We start from the raw sequence: 16,915 nt of genomic DNA on the forward strand, positions 1-16,915 counted from the left end.
AAAAAATTGCAAAGTTGCATAAGGAAAAAGTGGTTTTAACGTCTTCCCAGGCCACAAACGTGTAGACTTTGAGGTTATCTTCTCTATCAGACACAACTCATTTGCCTCTATTTGAAAAAAAAAAATCATTTGCAACTTACCCATTTTTTCCCCAGGGAAATAACTAATTTAACTGTTAAAAATTGTGGTAAAATACACATAACATAAAATTTACCACCTTAACCATTTTTAAGTGTCCAGTTCACTAGGGTTAATTATATTCACATGGTTGTACCATCTCCGGAACTCTCTTCATCTTACAAATTCTGTGGCCGTTAAACCCCAGCTCATCATTTCTCCCTGCCTCTTAGCTCCTGGCAACCACCACGCTACTTTCTGTCTCTATAAATTTAACTACTCTGGGTATCGTATATAAGTGGAATCGGATGACTTTTGTGTTTTTGTGACTGGCTTCTTTGAGCATAAACACCTCAAAGCTCACCCATGTTGTAGCATATGTCAGAATTTCCTTCCTCTTTTTTTTTTTTTAATGTTAGTTCATGTCTTTTATCAACCCATATACAATTACTTGTACTCTGGTCTGTTGAAGCGGTAGGTCAGACAACATTTCCGTCAGTTACGTCTGTTGAAGGGGCAGGTCAGACATTTGCGTCAGTCACGTCTGTTGAAGGGGCTAGCCGCAAGAACACCAGGGCCCCATTCCTCTGAAGGGCACTCCCATCTGAAGGTTGCCATTCTCATCCACCTTAGAGATAGTATTGCAGGATGGCTAGCATAACCTTCTTTCTCTTACGCTTATTCTTCTTGGCAGTGGCGTGAGACTTCTGTCTTTTCTTAGCACCCCCGCAAAGTCTCAACACGAGATGCAGAGTGGTCTCCTTTGGAACGTTGTAGGGGACAAAGAACGTCCACCTTCCGGTTGCTTACTCCTGAAGATCAGTTCCTGCTGATGGGAGGAATTCCTTCCTCATCCTGGATCTTGCCCCTTACATCTTCTATTGTATTTGAGGGTTCAGCCTCGAGGGTGATGGTCTTTCCCATAGGGGTTTTCATAAAATCTGCGTCTTGGCAGCAGTTCCACGGCAGATGGTGGATGGGAAAGGAGAACGTGGCAACAGCCCACGGGGCTTTCCAAATGTCCTTCCTTTTTAAGGCTGAACAATTCCATTGTATGTGTACATAGCATTTTGCTTATCCGTTCATCTGTTGTCGGGTTTTGGGGTTGCTTCCACCTTCTAGCTATTGTGAATAATGCTGCTATGAACACGAGTGTACAAATATCTCTTTAAGGCCCAGCTTTCGGGGCAGCTGGGTGGCTCAGTCGGTTAAGCCTTTGCCTTCGGCTCAGGTCATGATCCCAGGGTCCTGGGATCGAGCCTTGTATTGGGCTTCCTGCTCAGTGGGAAGACTGCTTCTCCCTGCCCCCCCCCCACCGGTGGTGCTTGCTCTCTCTGTCAAATAAATAAATAAAATCTTAAAAAAAAAAAAAAAAAGACCCAGCTTTCAATTATTTTGGATATATACCCAGAAGTGTAATTAGTGGAGCAACTTACCCAACTTTTTTTTTTTTAAAGATTTTATTTATTATTTATTTGACAGAGATAGAGACAGCCAGCGAGAGAGGGAACACAAGCAGGGGGAGTGGGAGAGGAAGAAGCAGGCTCATAGCGGAGGAGCCTGATGTGGGGCTCGATCCCATAACGCCGGGACCACGCCCTGAGCCGAAGGCAGACGCTTAACCGCTGTGCCACCCAGGCGCCCCAACTTAACCCAACTTTTAAAAAGTTAACACCTGACTTTACAGAGTCAGGACCCTAATCAATATTAAACAGTATGTCAAAGTTACCTTCCCCCAAAGCATCAAATGACCAACAGGTGGACCAGCTGGACAATATTCTAATATGACTGTATACAAGCTCAGAGTAATCTCTTTGCCTTATTTCCAGATCTTGGGTAATTTTTCTTTGCAGTCTCCCTCACCATGAGGGTAGGGGCTCTGTGTTGCTGGCCATTTCATTCCCAGAGGCTAGGGCCAGAAGTATTGTTGAATAAATGAGGTATCACTAAGGCCGACATCACCTGGCTGTTGTGAGGACGTCATGAGTCTGCTTACAAACTGCCCGTCTAAGTCTAGCACATAGTGGCTGCTTAAGACAGAGGAGTAGTTAATATTATTGTTATGCAGCAGCTGGGAGAGGGAAGCTGGTTATGACTCAGAGGAGGGGGCAGCCTCCTGTCATGGAGGGTGACTGCCCTAGAGGGGTCACCAAGGCAGGGGCTTGGGGCCTGGGTGCCTCCAAGCCATAATGCTGGGGGAACTAATGTCTCTTTTTAGGTATCTCCATGGGATACTTGCATCCTCAGGCACCGTAGGAGCACTGGCGGCTTGGTTGATCAGCTATAAGCCTGCCTTGTTTGGGTTCCTTTTCCTTCTGCTGTTGCTTAGCAACTGGCTGGTCAAGCATGAACTCAAGCCCACCCCCCCAGAGCCCCCGCAGGTGAGCAAGAGGGGCCTTGGCTTCAGCTAAGGATGATGGGATATTTACAGCTAGATTGGGGGTATGGGGGACAGGGAAGATGTCAGGATGATGGGGCAAGACTGAAAAATCCACAGCTCTGCAACTCCCACTTGGGGGATGGGGGACAAAGCACTCCCTTTACCGGGCTTCCATTGCCTGGGCTGTAAAATAAGGACCATCCCTAGGAAACAAACAAACAAACAAACAAACAAAACCCTTAAAATACAGAGAACAATGGTGGTTGCCAGAGGGAGGAAGGTGGGGAAGGAGTGAAACAGATAAAAGGGATTAAGAGTACACTTATCTTGATGAACACTGAAAAACATGTGCGAAGACTCACTGCCTTGTCTGCCGGAGACAATTACGACACTGTATACTAATTATACTTCAATCAAAAGAAAACAAAGACAAAAAACTTGTTAAAAAAAAAAAATAGGGACCATCCCAGACTCTCCTACTTCATGTCTGATGTCAACATGGTTTGGCAACAGTAACAACGACTTTAAAGTAGAAAAATGTTACATGGATGAGGATGAACTGAAGATACCAGTGGAACATAGACACATCTCTAGAACGGCACAACGAAGACAGCAGAAATGTACCCGGATTACGACATCTTTCATGTAAAGTTAAAAAAACACGCAAAACCATACCCTGCCTTGTCTGTGGATGCCTATGTATAGTGAAGATATATGGAGGTTGGATCTCTCCAACCTCTGCCTGTTTGGTATTTTGAGTAGGATAATTCTAGATTGTGGGGGCCTGTCCGAGCTATAGGGTGCTAGCTGCATCCTTAAGTTCTAACCACAGATGCCAAGAGCACCCCTTGCCCCCCCCCTTTGGGACAACCAACAGTGTCTCCAGACATTGCCAAACGTCCAGTGGGGAAGGCAAAATAGCCTCCCATTGAGAACCACTGGTGAAAAGAAATATATGGGAAAAATAAATTCTGAATTCAGGATTGCAGTTGAGATGAGGTTCAGAGAGGGAGGGAACTCTACGAAAGGGAACTACAGGGGACTCCAGTTACATTTGTCATATTTTATTTCTCATGCTGGTATGGGAACATGGGTATTTGCTGTAATATTCACTTTTTTTTTTGCATGTCTGAAATGTATTTTTTAAGATGTTATTTAGAGAGAGAGAGAGAGCACAAGCAGGGCGAGCAGCAGGCAGAGGGAGAGAGAGAAGCAGGCTCTCCACGGAGCAGAGAGCCTGACGTGGGGCTCGATCCCAGGACCGTGTGATCATGACCTGAGCCGAAGACAGATGTTCCACCAACTGAGCCACCCAGGCGCCCCTGCATATCTGAAATGTTTAAAATGGTTTTAAGGATGAAGAATTTACTGTCACTGACTCCCAAAAGAAAAAAAATAGTATTATTAACAGCATAGAGACAGATGAGGATTATAGAGATCAGAGCATGTCATGAGACCACAGGAAACTTGGCCGGTGGTGATTTTACGAGGCCTGACAGCAGTCTCAGGCACACTGGGAGAAACAGACGCTTCAGAGCCAGATAGATCTGGGTTAAGTGCTTTCTGTCCCCTGTGAGTGCAGACGAGCAGACCATTTCATTTTTTCCTAGGAACCAAAGGCAAGTATGGGTCCTAGGAGTTTAGGGGCTCCCCAACTGAGAAGAGGACCTTTCCTCACTGGACCCCCAACTCTCTCACCCACAAGATGTGGCAAAGATGCCGTCCTCGCAGGCTGGTCGTGAGGATTGATTAACGGGATGTTTATAAAACGCTATTAACCAACGTTTCCTTTTTTGGGGTGGGGGGAGTCTAGGAACAGGCAGAGAAACCAAAGCCTCCTGAGGCCAAACCCAACAGCTACGTCTTGAGCACGAAAGAAGTCGAGAGACTGCACGCCTGCTTCGCCCTCCAGGACAAGGTCCTCGAACGGCTTATGTTCAGTGAAATGAAGCTGAAGGTCTTAGAAAACCAGATGTTCATTGTGTGGAATAGAATGGGTCACCGCAAGAGGTCAAGCCGACAGCGGACTTTTCCCATGAGGAAACACAGAATAAGGAGACATGACTCCATTTTCTCCATCGTCTCTGACTGTACTTCTAATTCCCCCTAACGAGGTCAGAGAGACTGGGGTGGGCTGGCCTCTTCGGATGTTACCTTTACTCAGTAAAACCCAGTCAGAGACTATTCAATTTTCTTAGTAAATCACACCGGAGAACAAGATTGGAGGCCGACAGGCCAATCACCTTTGGAAAGAAATCAATACTCACTGTCAGCCACGTAATGTTCTAAGAACAACCTGAGGGGGAGCCAGAACCTGGCTCCTCCTCTCTTTCAGTTGACCACCTTAACCCTAGTCTAGGACTCTGTACCTCTTCACCTCGAGTCTTATGATGGCCTCCCCTGGGCTGCCCCAGCTCCCAGGCTTCCCCTTCCCCTCTGCTCAGAGGCCAGAGCCAGGCTCTGCGAAGGGCGGCTCTGGGCAAGTTCACTGGCTGTTCTTGAGCCTACGCCCCGCTGTGCTTAACAGAACAAAGGCCACACTCCTTACCATGGTGCTCAGACCCTCCATGATCTGACCCTTTTCCAGGCTTGTTTTCCCCCTTACTCTCCCTCACGTGCTTTATACCTTGTGCCAGATATCCTCAACATCAGTCACCGGGTACCTCCTTTGTGATTTTTGCCAGAGCCATGAACCGCCTGAATGTTTAACTCAATATTGTCCCTTTGAATTGACTTGTTTCCGTAAATGCATCTGTGAAAGAAAGTCATAATAAAAATAATTAACTGTACATGAAAAAGCTGTATCATTTGGCTGAAATAGAACATAACCGTCAAAAAAAAAAGACAGTGAAGACAGAACAATGTTACTAAAGTTCTAACCAGAGCTTGGTTGCCCACTGAAAGGGTCTGAACCTGGGAATTTGGGGTTAAAAAGAGTAAGTGTTAGTGTTTGAGGGATACACTGGCAACAAGCTAAGACTTTTTTCTCCATAAGGAGATCTAGAAGGAAATCCCTACCTCACCGTGGGATCCAGTGTGGCTTAGTCCCTGTTGGGACCCCACCTAAAATCATCTCTAATCAAACCGGATGGCTGGTCAACCCCCAAATGCATCCACATCTTTGATCACGTGGTTTCTTCCCCTGGAATCCCTTATTTTCCCCTTTCTCCTACTACACGTCTTTAGTCCTCCCTGAACTACACCTTCAGAAAGCTTCCCTAACCCAGCTGGGAACTGTCTCTGTCCTTGGTGTGCTCCCAGCGTTTTACCTTCAGTTCGGCAGCAGAACGTATCACGAGCCGGGATTTGATTCGCGCACATTTCTATATTCCCTCCCCATCCTCCAACTAGATTATAAACCCTCTGAGGGCCAGCCCGGCATTTTGTTCCTCCGTCTACTGCCCCCCACAGCACCCAGCACAGGGGCTGGTATACAGTCAGTGCTTCATAAACAGCATCTCTGATTGCTGATCACAGTCTGATGTGTCCTGACATGTTCTCCGTGCCCTCTTTTTACGATGACTCCCTGGTATCCTATTTTTTTTTTTAAGAGCAGGATCTCTGGAGCCTAATGACCTGGCTTTAAATCCCACCTCTATCCACTCCCAGCTGTGTGCTCTTAGACAATTCTCGCTGTACCTCAGTTTGCTCGACTGTCAAATGGGGAGAGTGGTACTACCGCGTTCACTGCGTGTTCTGAGGATTAGGTGAACTACCACACCCCCTCAGGTCTTTGCTCCCGTGACCTCCCTACTTACAACTAACACAAGCCTCCCTTGTGGGTTAGGTATCCTGTCCTTGCCTCTCCAAGGCCACTCTCCATCCTGGGGTTGCTTCAGGCTGCTTTAGGGCTGGCTGGGTTCCTTCACAGAGGGTCACTCCTCTCAGAGAGGCTATCTCGACAGGACCTTCTTCTTCCAGGTTCCCTTTGGAACCAGGGGTGGTAGCACCCCCCTCCCCCCAGTTTTGCAGCCCAGAGGGGCTGCACTCTCTTTAGACACTGCTCACATCTTTGTCAGCAGTCCCTTTCAGCTAGCCTCACGGGCCATTGCTAATGGTCTTGCTGTACGGCCAGGCCATGCGACCACCCAGAACTGGACCATTAGGAGAATCCCCATATGGTAACTCTGCTGTGGAAACAGATAAAGCATTCAGGCACAGAGTCTAAAGGTATGTGCCACGTGAACAAGCCCACAATAAGGCCCCGCCTCTTGACAGCCTCTGGACAGAAAAACCGGTCAGAACTCCATGGCTCGTCCATCCACTCGGTGCACTAGGTCCGTGCCTGGACCTACCAATAACAAAACCATCATGCAAGTCTGACGTAGCCCAGCGAGGATCCACTTGACCTGTGAAGTCGCTGGTACTCACAGAGTATGTCTTACTTGCTAGAAACGCTGGCCTGCGGCTGTAGGTAGAGCGCAGGAACTTGGGGATCTGACCAGTTCATGATAGGCATATTGGGGGCTGTGGGTTCTGACCACCATAGACCTGATTTAGGCTATGGGGTGGCTACTCTCTTCACCAAGCTTGACTCCTAAGGTTCTGATGAGCACCTTTGCCATGTGTTAAAATTTCCCCATATGATACAGTCTGACAGTGGAACTCTGCCTCCCCGTTGAGGGCCCCGTGGATACGGAGTTCACTTGCCCTTCCACACGTGTCCCCTGCAGATGGTGGGTACAAGGGAGCTTTGGTATGGCTCATTCAAGGTGCAAGTACATCAGCGCTCCCTCATCATCCTCTGTGGGCAGCTAGGCAAGGGAAGGGTACACCTGACGTGTCAGACAGAATGCTGACTCCTGGGTTCCTATGGAGATCAAGGCTCTGGAAAAGGACAAATCATTTGGCTCATCCCAGGCACATGGCAGTTCACGGGTGATCTAGCAAGAACATGCAAGAAATCTCAGGAAACAGACCAGGGTGGAGGGCTAAATAAACTTGCCTTCTCTTCCAGATTGGGACAGGCACTGCTGCACGGCCTCTAGCAGCTGCCCTGGCCAGGGCCCTTGGCACGAACCTATCACAGTACCGAACATACCATCACCCTTACCCCGCCCACCATCCCCCGGCTACAGGAGACTTATCAGTGACTCACCCTCTGACAATGGCAAGGACATTGTTCCTAGCCGGCCACAGCCACCAACAGCTGTGTCTTGGGCCTCCACCACCATGTTCCCATCCCTTGCTCAGATGGTGCTGAGGCCCACTGGCAGAAAATTGAGCAGTGCCCTTCGTATTCCAGGACTGGATATATATAGGTTCTCGAGTCTGGTATGGACTCCATGGTAAGATGGCCTGGGCCTCCACCATGGGCTTTGTACCATCACTCCAGGCTTCCCTCCCCCTCTGGTGTCTCCCCTGGCATTGCCAACAGCTGCTGGAAATTCCCTTATGAGCCCAGCTGATTTCTACCCCTGTGGTTTATTACACTCTTCCTGATCTCCATCCCTAGTGGGTAGGCTTGTGTTTGATGAGCCCTAGGTCAGGGGATGGACCTTGGAAAAACAATCTGGATTGTATGGGAAGACCCTGGGGGCTCACTCCAGGTTCTTTTTTTTTTTTTTAAAAGATTTTATTTATTTATTGGACAGAGATAGAGACAGCCAGCGAGAGAGGGAACACAAGCAGGGGGAGTGGGAGAGGAAGAAGCAGGCTCCCAGCGGAGGAGCCTGATGTGGGGCTCCATCCCATAATGCTGGGATCACGCCCTGAGCCGAAGGCAGACGCTTAACGACTGCGCCACCCAGGTGCCCCTCACTCCAGGTTCTAGCAATGAGATGACAGCAGGTGGGGGGGGACTCCCTTCCCCAAAGCAGAAATGAATATACAAGGTCTCCACGCCCCTCAGGGTCTTCAGGCGCCTTCAGCCCCACAAGCCATTTCCCTGGTGCCTGAGCTCAGACCACAGCTTTTCTTTACTTGCAAGGCTGACCTCACACTCTCTGTACAAAAGAGGAGTTGGGGGGGGGGGATCTTCTGCAGCACACGCCAGGATGTTTCTGGCTATGCCCTGACCCTTGAACCTCTCTCCATATGATGATGAGAGACTGCACGATGTACCAGCGCCTCATTAACTGCTGGCCCGCCGTGTCTAGGTTCCCCAGTGAAGCCTGATTTGCACCTATGATGCACGACTTTGTGGTGTTTGACTTCACCCCACACCCACAGCTCCTGGACCTCGGGGCTCAGGGCTCAGATCCTCCTTCAGGTCATTTCGCTCCCTGGTGATGGCTTTAAATATTCTCTACTATTTTCTTTATTTTATTTTATTTTATTTTATTTTTTATTTATTTATTTTTTAAGATTTTATTTATTTATTTGACAGAGATAGAGACAGCCAGCGAGAGAAGGAACACAAGCAGGGGGAGTGGGAGAGGAAGAAGCAGGCTCATAGCGGAGGAGCCTGATGTGGGGCTCGATCCCACAACACCAGGATCACACCCCGAGCCGAAGGCAGACGCTTAACCGCTGTGCCACCCAGGCGCCCTGTAAATATTCTCTACTATTTTCTAATGCCAACGATTTTCTAAATTATATCTTCGATACAGACCTCTAAGCTCCAGATTCAAATGGCGCATTGCCTGCTCCCATACTTTCCCTCAGACATCTCAGAATTAACGGCAGTCCTGAACTCCGTCCCTCTGCTCCAAACCCCCCCCCCCCAAACGCAGGCTTCCCCCTTTCCGTGGCTTAGGCCAAAACCCCTGGAGCTGTTCCTGAGTCCTCTCTTTCTCTCTCCTGTTCGGCCCTAATTCACCAGCGAGTCCTACTGGCTCCAATCTTCGAAGCATGTCCAGAGTCTGGAACACCAGGTACCTCCATGGCTGCTCCAGACCATCACTGTCTGTCTCTCACCCGGACAGAGCCCCCAGCCCCTCCCCCTGCCCTCTAGTCGGCCCTCCACACACAAGCCTGAGTGGTCCTTTAAAAATGTGAGCCAGGGGGGCGCCTGGGTGGCACAGCGGTTAAACGTCTGCCTTCGGCTCAGGGCGTGATCCCGGCGTTACGGGATCGAGCCCCACATCAGGCTCCTCCGCTATGAGCCTGCTTCTTCCTCTCCCACTCCCCCTGCTTGTGTTCCCTCTCTCGCTGGCTGTCTCTCTCTCTGTCAAATAAATAAATAAAATCTTTAAAAAAAAAATGTGAGTCAGGTCCTGCCACTCCTCTGCTCTACGCCCTGCAAGGGCTCCCATGTCGCTCAGAGTGAGCACCGACGTCCTTCCCTCAGCCTGTGAGGTTCTCCATGACCCAGTCCCGCACTGCCTTTCCCACCTGCCGCTCACTCAGCCTGCTCCACTCTCCCCCTCCAGAGGACTTTTGCTTTGGCTGTTCCCCCTACCAGGGACTCTCCCTCTGCTGGCCATACACCTAACTCCTTTACTCCCCTTGGGAGATTTGCTAGATGTTTCTTTCTCAGGGAGGCCATCCTGATCTCCCAATTTAACCCTATAACCCCCGGCCCCAGCTCTGGTTATTTTCCAAAGCATGAAACACCGTCTAACATGCTATTTACTTACTCTGCTGCCTCTTCTGGAATAGGAGCTCTGCAAGGTCAGGGACCTGTCCTGTTCACAGAGATAGTTCAAGCACCTAGAACAGCGTCCAGCACTTAGTAGGTGCTCAGAAAAACACGTGCTGGGGTGCCTGGCTGGCTCAGTTGGAAGAGCTTGCAATGCTTGATCTTGGGTCATGAGTCTGAGCCCCACGTGGGGTGTAAAGATTACTAAACTATATAAAGTCAACAATACACATGTGTTGACAATGAGTGCTTGTTGCTATGTCTGCCTTGCCCTGTGCCCTCCCCCAGACCCGAGTGTCAGACCTGGCGAATTGTAGATCCTCATCAAGGGTCTGTTGAGTGACTCTGTAGATAAGTGAGTAGACAGATGGATCAATTAATCAAACCGAGCCTGACCTGGGAAAAATGCTAAGTATCTTCACAGATCCTTTGGGAGAGATACTTTTCTTTTTCAAGTTTAGTTTGTCCCTGACATCTTTTTTGGCCACTCCCTCCATTCTAAACAATCTTGATGCTGAGGGTAGGGACAGTCGTTTTTCTCTCTCTGGGGATGTTCTCGAGTGGATCTGGGGACAAGAGAGTGACCTCAAAATAACCCGGGGAGCAAGCCACATGGAGAGGTCAACCTCAGGAGAGAGAGAGTTTCAGGACAGGGGCAGAAAGAAGCCAGAAGGAGTCTCTCAAGCCCACAGTCCACTTGAACCTGGAGCCTTCTACCCCTCTGTGTCACAAGTCCTGCTCCTAGTTCTAAAAACCCAAACATTGGGGCGCCTGGGTGGCTCAGTGGTTAAGCGTCTGCCTTCGGCTCAGGGCGTAATCCCAGGGTCCTGGGATTGAGCCCCACATCCGGCTCCCTGCTCCACTGGGAGGCTGCTTCTTCCTCTCTCACTCCCCCTACTTGTGTTCCCTCTCTCACTGGCTGTCTCTTTCTCAGTCAAATAAATAAATAAAATCTTAAAAAAAAAAAAAAACAACACCCAAACATGGTCCTCAGAGAAGAGACATCAGAAAACACCTCCAGGAAGTGTTGGGATGACTGGAATGAGTTCTGAAACTGGAGGGAGAAAAATGGAGAGAAGAAGAGGGTGGAAGTGAGAACAGGAGGCAGAAGGAACGGGAAGGGAGGCAGGGGAGATGGGGAAAGTGGGGGGAAGGGGCAGAACTGCGAATAAAGAAAGGAGAAGAGACCATGTGTTTAGCTAACATAATCCTCACTCCCGCCCCAAGGGGGTTGGCTCTATTTTATTATTCTCTTTACAGATCAGCACAGTGAAGTCCAAGAGAAGCCAAGAAACCCAACCAAAGGCACAGAAGTAGTCAGTGGTGGAGTTGGGATTTGAACCCCAGTAGTCTGACGCAAGGGTCTAATTTTGGTTTTTCCAAAGAGCAGAGGGCAGCCATGGAAGGTTATTTAAGCAAAGGACGAATATGATCTCTTATGTATAGAGGATGAATAACTCCTACCTCATGGGGTGTTGTGGGGATTATCTTTGTTCATGCACGGAAAGCCCTGGACAGATGCCTGGAGGAAGGGGAACACCCCACGAATACCGGGGTCTATACCTGGGCCTCTGCTGCCACCGTGTGGTCACTTTTCTGTATGACATGCTGCTGATTTCCACTCGCAACTTCAGAAGGGTCGAGACTGGTCTGGGTTGGGGACAGGTGGCTGCTTTGGGGAGGGAGGAGCTCTGAAAGCAGCTGGTGTCCTGGGAATTGGGGTCTTTGTCAGCAGAGGTGCAGAACCCTGGAGTGGACTGATTTGAGTATTCAGCCCTGGTTTGGAGACAAACCAGAGTAGATGTGGTCCTCACCCTAGAGGACCTCGCGGTCCGAGGGGGAGAAAACGTGGGCAGCGCGCCGGTATTTGGGAAATGGTGAAGACTCCTGGGTCCAAATCCCAGTCCTTCCACTTCCTGAGCAGAACAGAGCGTGCCTCGTGGGACTGTTTTGAAGACCAAAGGAGGTAACACAGAAAGCACTAAGCAGGCTGTCGGCACTCAGTCTGTGACCCAGAGGCAGGCTGCCCGGCAGACTGACCAAGTGGCTGGGTACCGAAGACTCGGGTTCCAGCCCCACCGCTGTCCCTAAGCTTGCTAGGTGACCCTGGGAAGTCACCTCCCCTCTCAGAGCCTGTTTTGCCGGCCCTGCGACAATCACTCAGCCCTCTTCTTGCTCTAATTTGGTAAGCCTCTTTTCTGGGCCGGCCCAGATTTTTGGCCACGGGGGACGCAGACTAAGATCCAGAAGGCCTGCCTCCACCCATTCACGTACGGGACCCTAAGCATCAGCAAAGTGGAGAGAATCTTTCAAGTCCTGTCAACCATGGGGTGGCAACTACGGGGTCCTACTGAGATAATGACATGGAAGCTGGTGTGATCCATGAATTCCAGAGCAGACTTGCTTCTCCAAATGTGGTCCATGGACCAGCCTCGATGTTGCCTGGGAGCTGGTTAGAGACGCAGAATCTCAGGTCCTGCTCTGACCCACTGACTCAGAGCCTGCAGTTCGACTGGACCTCAGGCTGTTCCCTCACACATTTAAAGTAAGTTGGAGACACGCTGGTCTGGGGCAGTGGTTCCTAACCTTGACCACATAGTGACATCACTGAGGCCATGCCCCCGAGCATCTCTAGGTGTGGAATCCAGACACCAGAGGTTTTTCAAAGCTCTCCAGGTAATTCCAATCTGCAGCCATATCTAGTGCCAGGAAGGCAAATATTACTCTTTTTGTGTCAGCGAAATTCAATGGATAGTAATTTTCTAGAATGTTCATCGAGAAGGATCCGATGTCTAACACAGGGGCTGGGTAGAAATTGTGGCATAAAGCTACGTTATCATGAAAAGCTGGCCTTTGTACAGAGTCTTTACTCAGGGCCAGGTCCTAGGCTACCTGCTTTACCAGCACACTGCCATTTAATCCTCACGGTCACCAAGATAGGATTATCCCCATTTTATAGATGAAGAAACAAAGAGGGCTACACAAGCCGTGACAGAACTGGTTATCTGAATATTTAACAATGACTTTGACCCCTCTTGGTCTTCAAACTGTGTTCCTTGGGACCCCAGGTTCCTCAGAGGCAGCTGAGGAGCTGGCGTGGGGGCATGGCTAGGTCTGGGAGGCCTGCGGGTCCTCTCTCTGGCACACTGGGCTTGGCAGACTCTCCTTCCGGAGAAAGCATTCCCTTGCCCGCCAGCCTGCAGCATCTTGGATCACGTGGTGCTGCTCAGGCTCCCTGACAGATGTGCCCCCCTCCCTGCCGCTCAGGGACCCCCGGAACTAATCCTAATGGCGGAGGGCACGTGGAGGGATTAGTGCTGGGGTAATCGGCACTGCATCTGCCAGCCCCTGGGGAGCCTGGGCGAAGCCTGCACCTTGGAGCCCGGGACGCCATTCCTGTCCCCTGGGCCACGGAGACTCCTGGAAGCCCTGGCCAGCCATGGCTGGGCCTGAATTGCTCCATCCTTCCTGAGCCTTCCTGAAGGGGGTGAGTTGGGGCTAAGAGCCTGGGGGTTGGACAAGGTTGTTCCTGAGGCTGGAAGGGGAGGCAGTGGCGGGAAGATGACCAACTGTCCTGATTTTTCCAGAACAGAGCGCTCTGGGACTTTCAGTGCTAAAATCATGACAGACCCGGGCAGACCTGCACAGTGGGTCAAGCTTGCAGGTTTTCTGAGCTCAGTTCCCCTTGCCTTTGAGGCGAGCTTCATGGAAGGGGGGGGGGTTGCTTCGCCCCCTCCCATCCTCATCTCTCCTTCTCCTCTCCTAGCATTTTTGTCCCCTCCTCTCTTTTCCAGATTCCAGGACCTCTCTTTGCCTTTACTCCTCTGACTCGGTTTTCCACTCACAGGGTCTCCGGGACTGTAGACCCGATTCCTCAAGGAGCTGAGTCTTCCACACCGTGGAGAGAATGAAAACCCAGGTGAGGTATAGCCCCACGAAGGCTTGCTTCAAATATTGGCCTAAATCGTTCCACATCACCTTCATCATCCTAACATTTCTAGAATTTGCACCATAGGCCAGGCACAGTTTCAAGTAGTTTACATGTACTAACCCACTGAATTCTCAAAACCAACCAGAGATTACTCCCCTTCCTTCTCATATCCCCAAGCCTCTGGCTGGAGAGCCCCCAATTCATCCCCACTACCTGCTCAATGATGCCTTCCTCCCCCTCCCACCCAGAGGCTGAGTGCATGGGTCCCTCGGATACCCGAGAGCGGTCTGCACACGCTGTGTTTACAGCTCCCTCCCAGAGATTACTGCACTAGGACCAATTAGTGAACAGCTTTCTAGGGGCTTGCCATGCGTTATCTCATTTGCCCTCACCTGACTTCTATGAGTAGGAACGGTGGCCATTCCCATTACGCAGACAAGCAAACAGTCTCAAAGAGGTGAAATCATTTGTCCAAGGCCAGTAAGGGCAGAGCCGACCTTGAGTCTTGCTTCACCTGACCCCAGAGCCCTTGTGTGTGGCCACCCCACCATCCTGCTGGCTCTATGGGGGACAGATGTTGGCCAAAGGTGCTGTACCCTCAGAAGATAACACTGTGCCCAACACACAGCTGACCCTTGGAAACTGTATTCTGGATGAGTGACTGGACAAGGAGGGTTGTACCAGAACAGGCAGTGAGAAGGAGAATGGAGGTGAGTGTCTTGGGACTCTAGACCCCCTGGGGAAGGAGCTGGGGAGGGGTGGGATTTGGGGGAGTCAGGCTCTTCCTGAACCCTCCCCTTGCCAGCATTTTCCAGCTGGGAGGGGAAAGGGGAGAGACTCCTCGTGGCTACAGCAGGTCAACATGTGAGCAGCTTAGAGGTGAAACACTGACCCCACCTTCGGGTCTGTTGGAATAAATCCCAAGACTGGGGATAGGCATGAGATGAGACAGAGCCTCAGAGGACTATGAATCGGGGGTGCAGGGATCCCAGTCATGCGGTGGGGGTGGGGGGTGGGGGGTGCAGAGCACAGAGCTAGAATCCCATTCCTTCATGTGCTGTCCATGACTTCAGCGAGTCATTTAAAGTCTCTGAATTTCGTTCTGCACTTGGAAATGAGACGCCCATATCCTGGCCCCTGCTCTAGGCGCCCGTTAGGGGAGATCAGCTCTCACCGGAGCTCCCTTCCTGGCCCTGCCCCAGGAGCCCTGTGCTCAAGCTCCAGGGAAGCCCCTTCTGACTTCCCCCCACACAAACGGTGCCAGAGAGCGCCCCCCCCATCCACGCCTCGTGGCTGAAGCCCAGGCTTGCGTCTGACATCACTCCTCTGACACCTAGGTGGAGACATCCTGATGCTCTTGGGCTCTTTAAGATGGCTTCATTTAAAAAAATGGAGGCATAGTTTACATGCGTTAAAAAGTCACTCTTTACGGTGTCCAGTTCTATGAGTTTTGACAAATGCACACAATCCTGTGACATAATCAAGATATAGGACTGTTCCATCACCTCCCGAAGTCCCTTCTGCTCCTCTGTAGTCTACCCCACCCCTACCCACAGGCTGCCACCGAGTGGTTTTCTGTCCCTGCAGTTCTGCCTTTTCCAGAATGTTATGAAAATGGAATTACATAGACTGCAGCTTTTTGAGTCTGGCTTATTTCACTCAGTATAATGCATTTGAGATTGATTCACATTACTGCATGTATCAGTAGTTCGTTCCTTTCCATTGCTGGTTAAGTATTCCACTGTAGGGATAGAACAGAGTTTGTCTATCCATTCACCAACAAACATGTTGTTTCCAATCTTTGGAAATTATGAATAAAAAATGGCTTTAGTGGGAACCCCACATTCTAGAGCTGGAAATCAAAGGAAATTTCCAGATGGAAATGTAAGCTCTTTACAAATAGTGCCACCCGCTCCAACAGCTGAAGACACAGAGGCCCAGAGAGGGGAAGGGACTTGTCCGTAGTTACAGCTGACCCAGGAAATGGGACTGAGATTTGAACCCAAGACTTTCAACTTGCAGGACAATGTAAAGTTCAAAACGTCTTTCCTGAGAATCTGCCAGTGCAAGGCGGAGTGCCAAGCGTTGCGGGCATAAAGGCCAAGAAGGAACGATCCTGGTGTGGGAGACACCTGCCACCGAGGAGGGAGCCAGACAAAGAAGCCAGTAGTGACCAGTGCGGATTACCGTGACAACGCAGGACAGGGCGAGCATAAAGCAGAGAGGAGAGGCCCTCACTTCTGCCTAGGGGAGAATGAGAGGGCTCTACAAATGCCCACGGGAAGAACAAATTAGGGAAGAACATAAGTTTGTCAGGTGGAAAAGGATGGAAAGGGCCTCACAGAGGGGAATGACAGGTGCAAAGCCACGAAGAGGGGGATGAGGAATAAAGAAGCAAGGGGGAGGGGGAGAGAGGCAGGAAATGGGCCCGGGAGCCTCTCCCGCCAGCCTGTTTCCTGTAGGAGGGTGCCATGGTCTGTGTTTAATGTGTGAGCTTCCTTAATCACGGAAGAGCATGTCAGATGGACAGAGGGACAAAGGATCAAAACTCAGTGAGACCCTAACAGAACAGAGCCCACAGAGCAGATGTTGGCATGTACAGACACTTGGTGTGTTTCAGAGATGGCATCCCGGTCAGTGGGGGACAGGATTGGAGTATTTGATGAATGGCACTGTGATGACTGATTATCCACATGGAAAAGACAAAATTAGATTCCTTCTTTATACCATAACCAAAATATTTCTGTGTGTGAAGGTATAGAAATCTACATTTACAACCTCTGTATAAAAGATTTCCTGAGGGGCACCTGGGTGGCTCAGTCGTTAAGCATCTGCCTTTGGCTCAGGGACTGATCCCAGGGTCCTGGGATCGAGCCCCGCATAGGGCTCCCTGCTCTGCTGTGTGCCTGCTTCTCCCTCTCCCACTCCCCCTGCTTGTGTTCCCTCCCTCATTGGCTGTCTCTCT

General features: G+C 50.3%; 1 protein-coding gene across 1 annotated transcript; it reads left to right on the plus strand.

The window, feature by feature from the left end:
* Positions 1-2,306: 2,306 nt before the first annotated feature.
* TEX46 (testis expressed 46) lies at positions 2,307-5,280 on the plus strand. Its single transcript, XM_087858371.1, has 2 exons — positions 2,307-2,498; positions 4,311-5,280. The coding sequence occupies exons 1-2, from the start codon at positions 2,307-2,309 to the stop codon at positions 4,605-4,607; spliced, it is 489 nt and encodes a 162-aa protein (XP_087714497.1). The 3' UTR covers positions 4,608-5,280.
* Positions 5,281-16,915: the final 11,635 nt, after the last annotated feature.

The sequence above is a fragment of the Ursus americanus genome, chromosome 33 (assembly GCF_024610735.1).
Source record: "Ursus americanus isolate L20-20 chromosome 33, mUrsAme1.1.p, whole genome shotgun sequence".
Classification (NCBI taxonomy): Eukaryota; Metazoa; Chordata; class Mammalia; order Carnivora; family Ursidae; genus Ursus; species Ursus americanus.

Excerpts from the sequence above, each read along its gene's own strand:
- TEX46 (XM_087858371.1), top strand. The coding sequence starts at position 2,307 with ATGCTGGGGGAACTAATGTCTCTTTTTAGGTATCTCCATGGGATACTT. Across the intron at positions 2,499-4,310 it reads CCCCCCCAGAGCCCCCGCAG|GAACAGGCAGAGAAACCAAA; the intron begins GTGAGCAAGAGG and ends GGGGGAGTCTAG.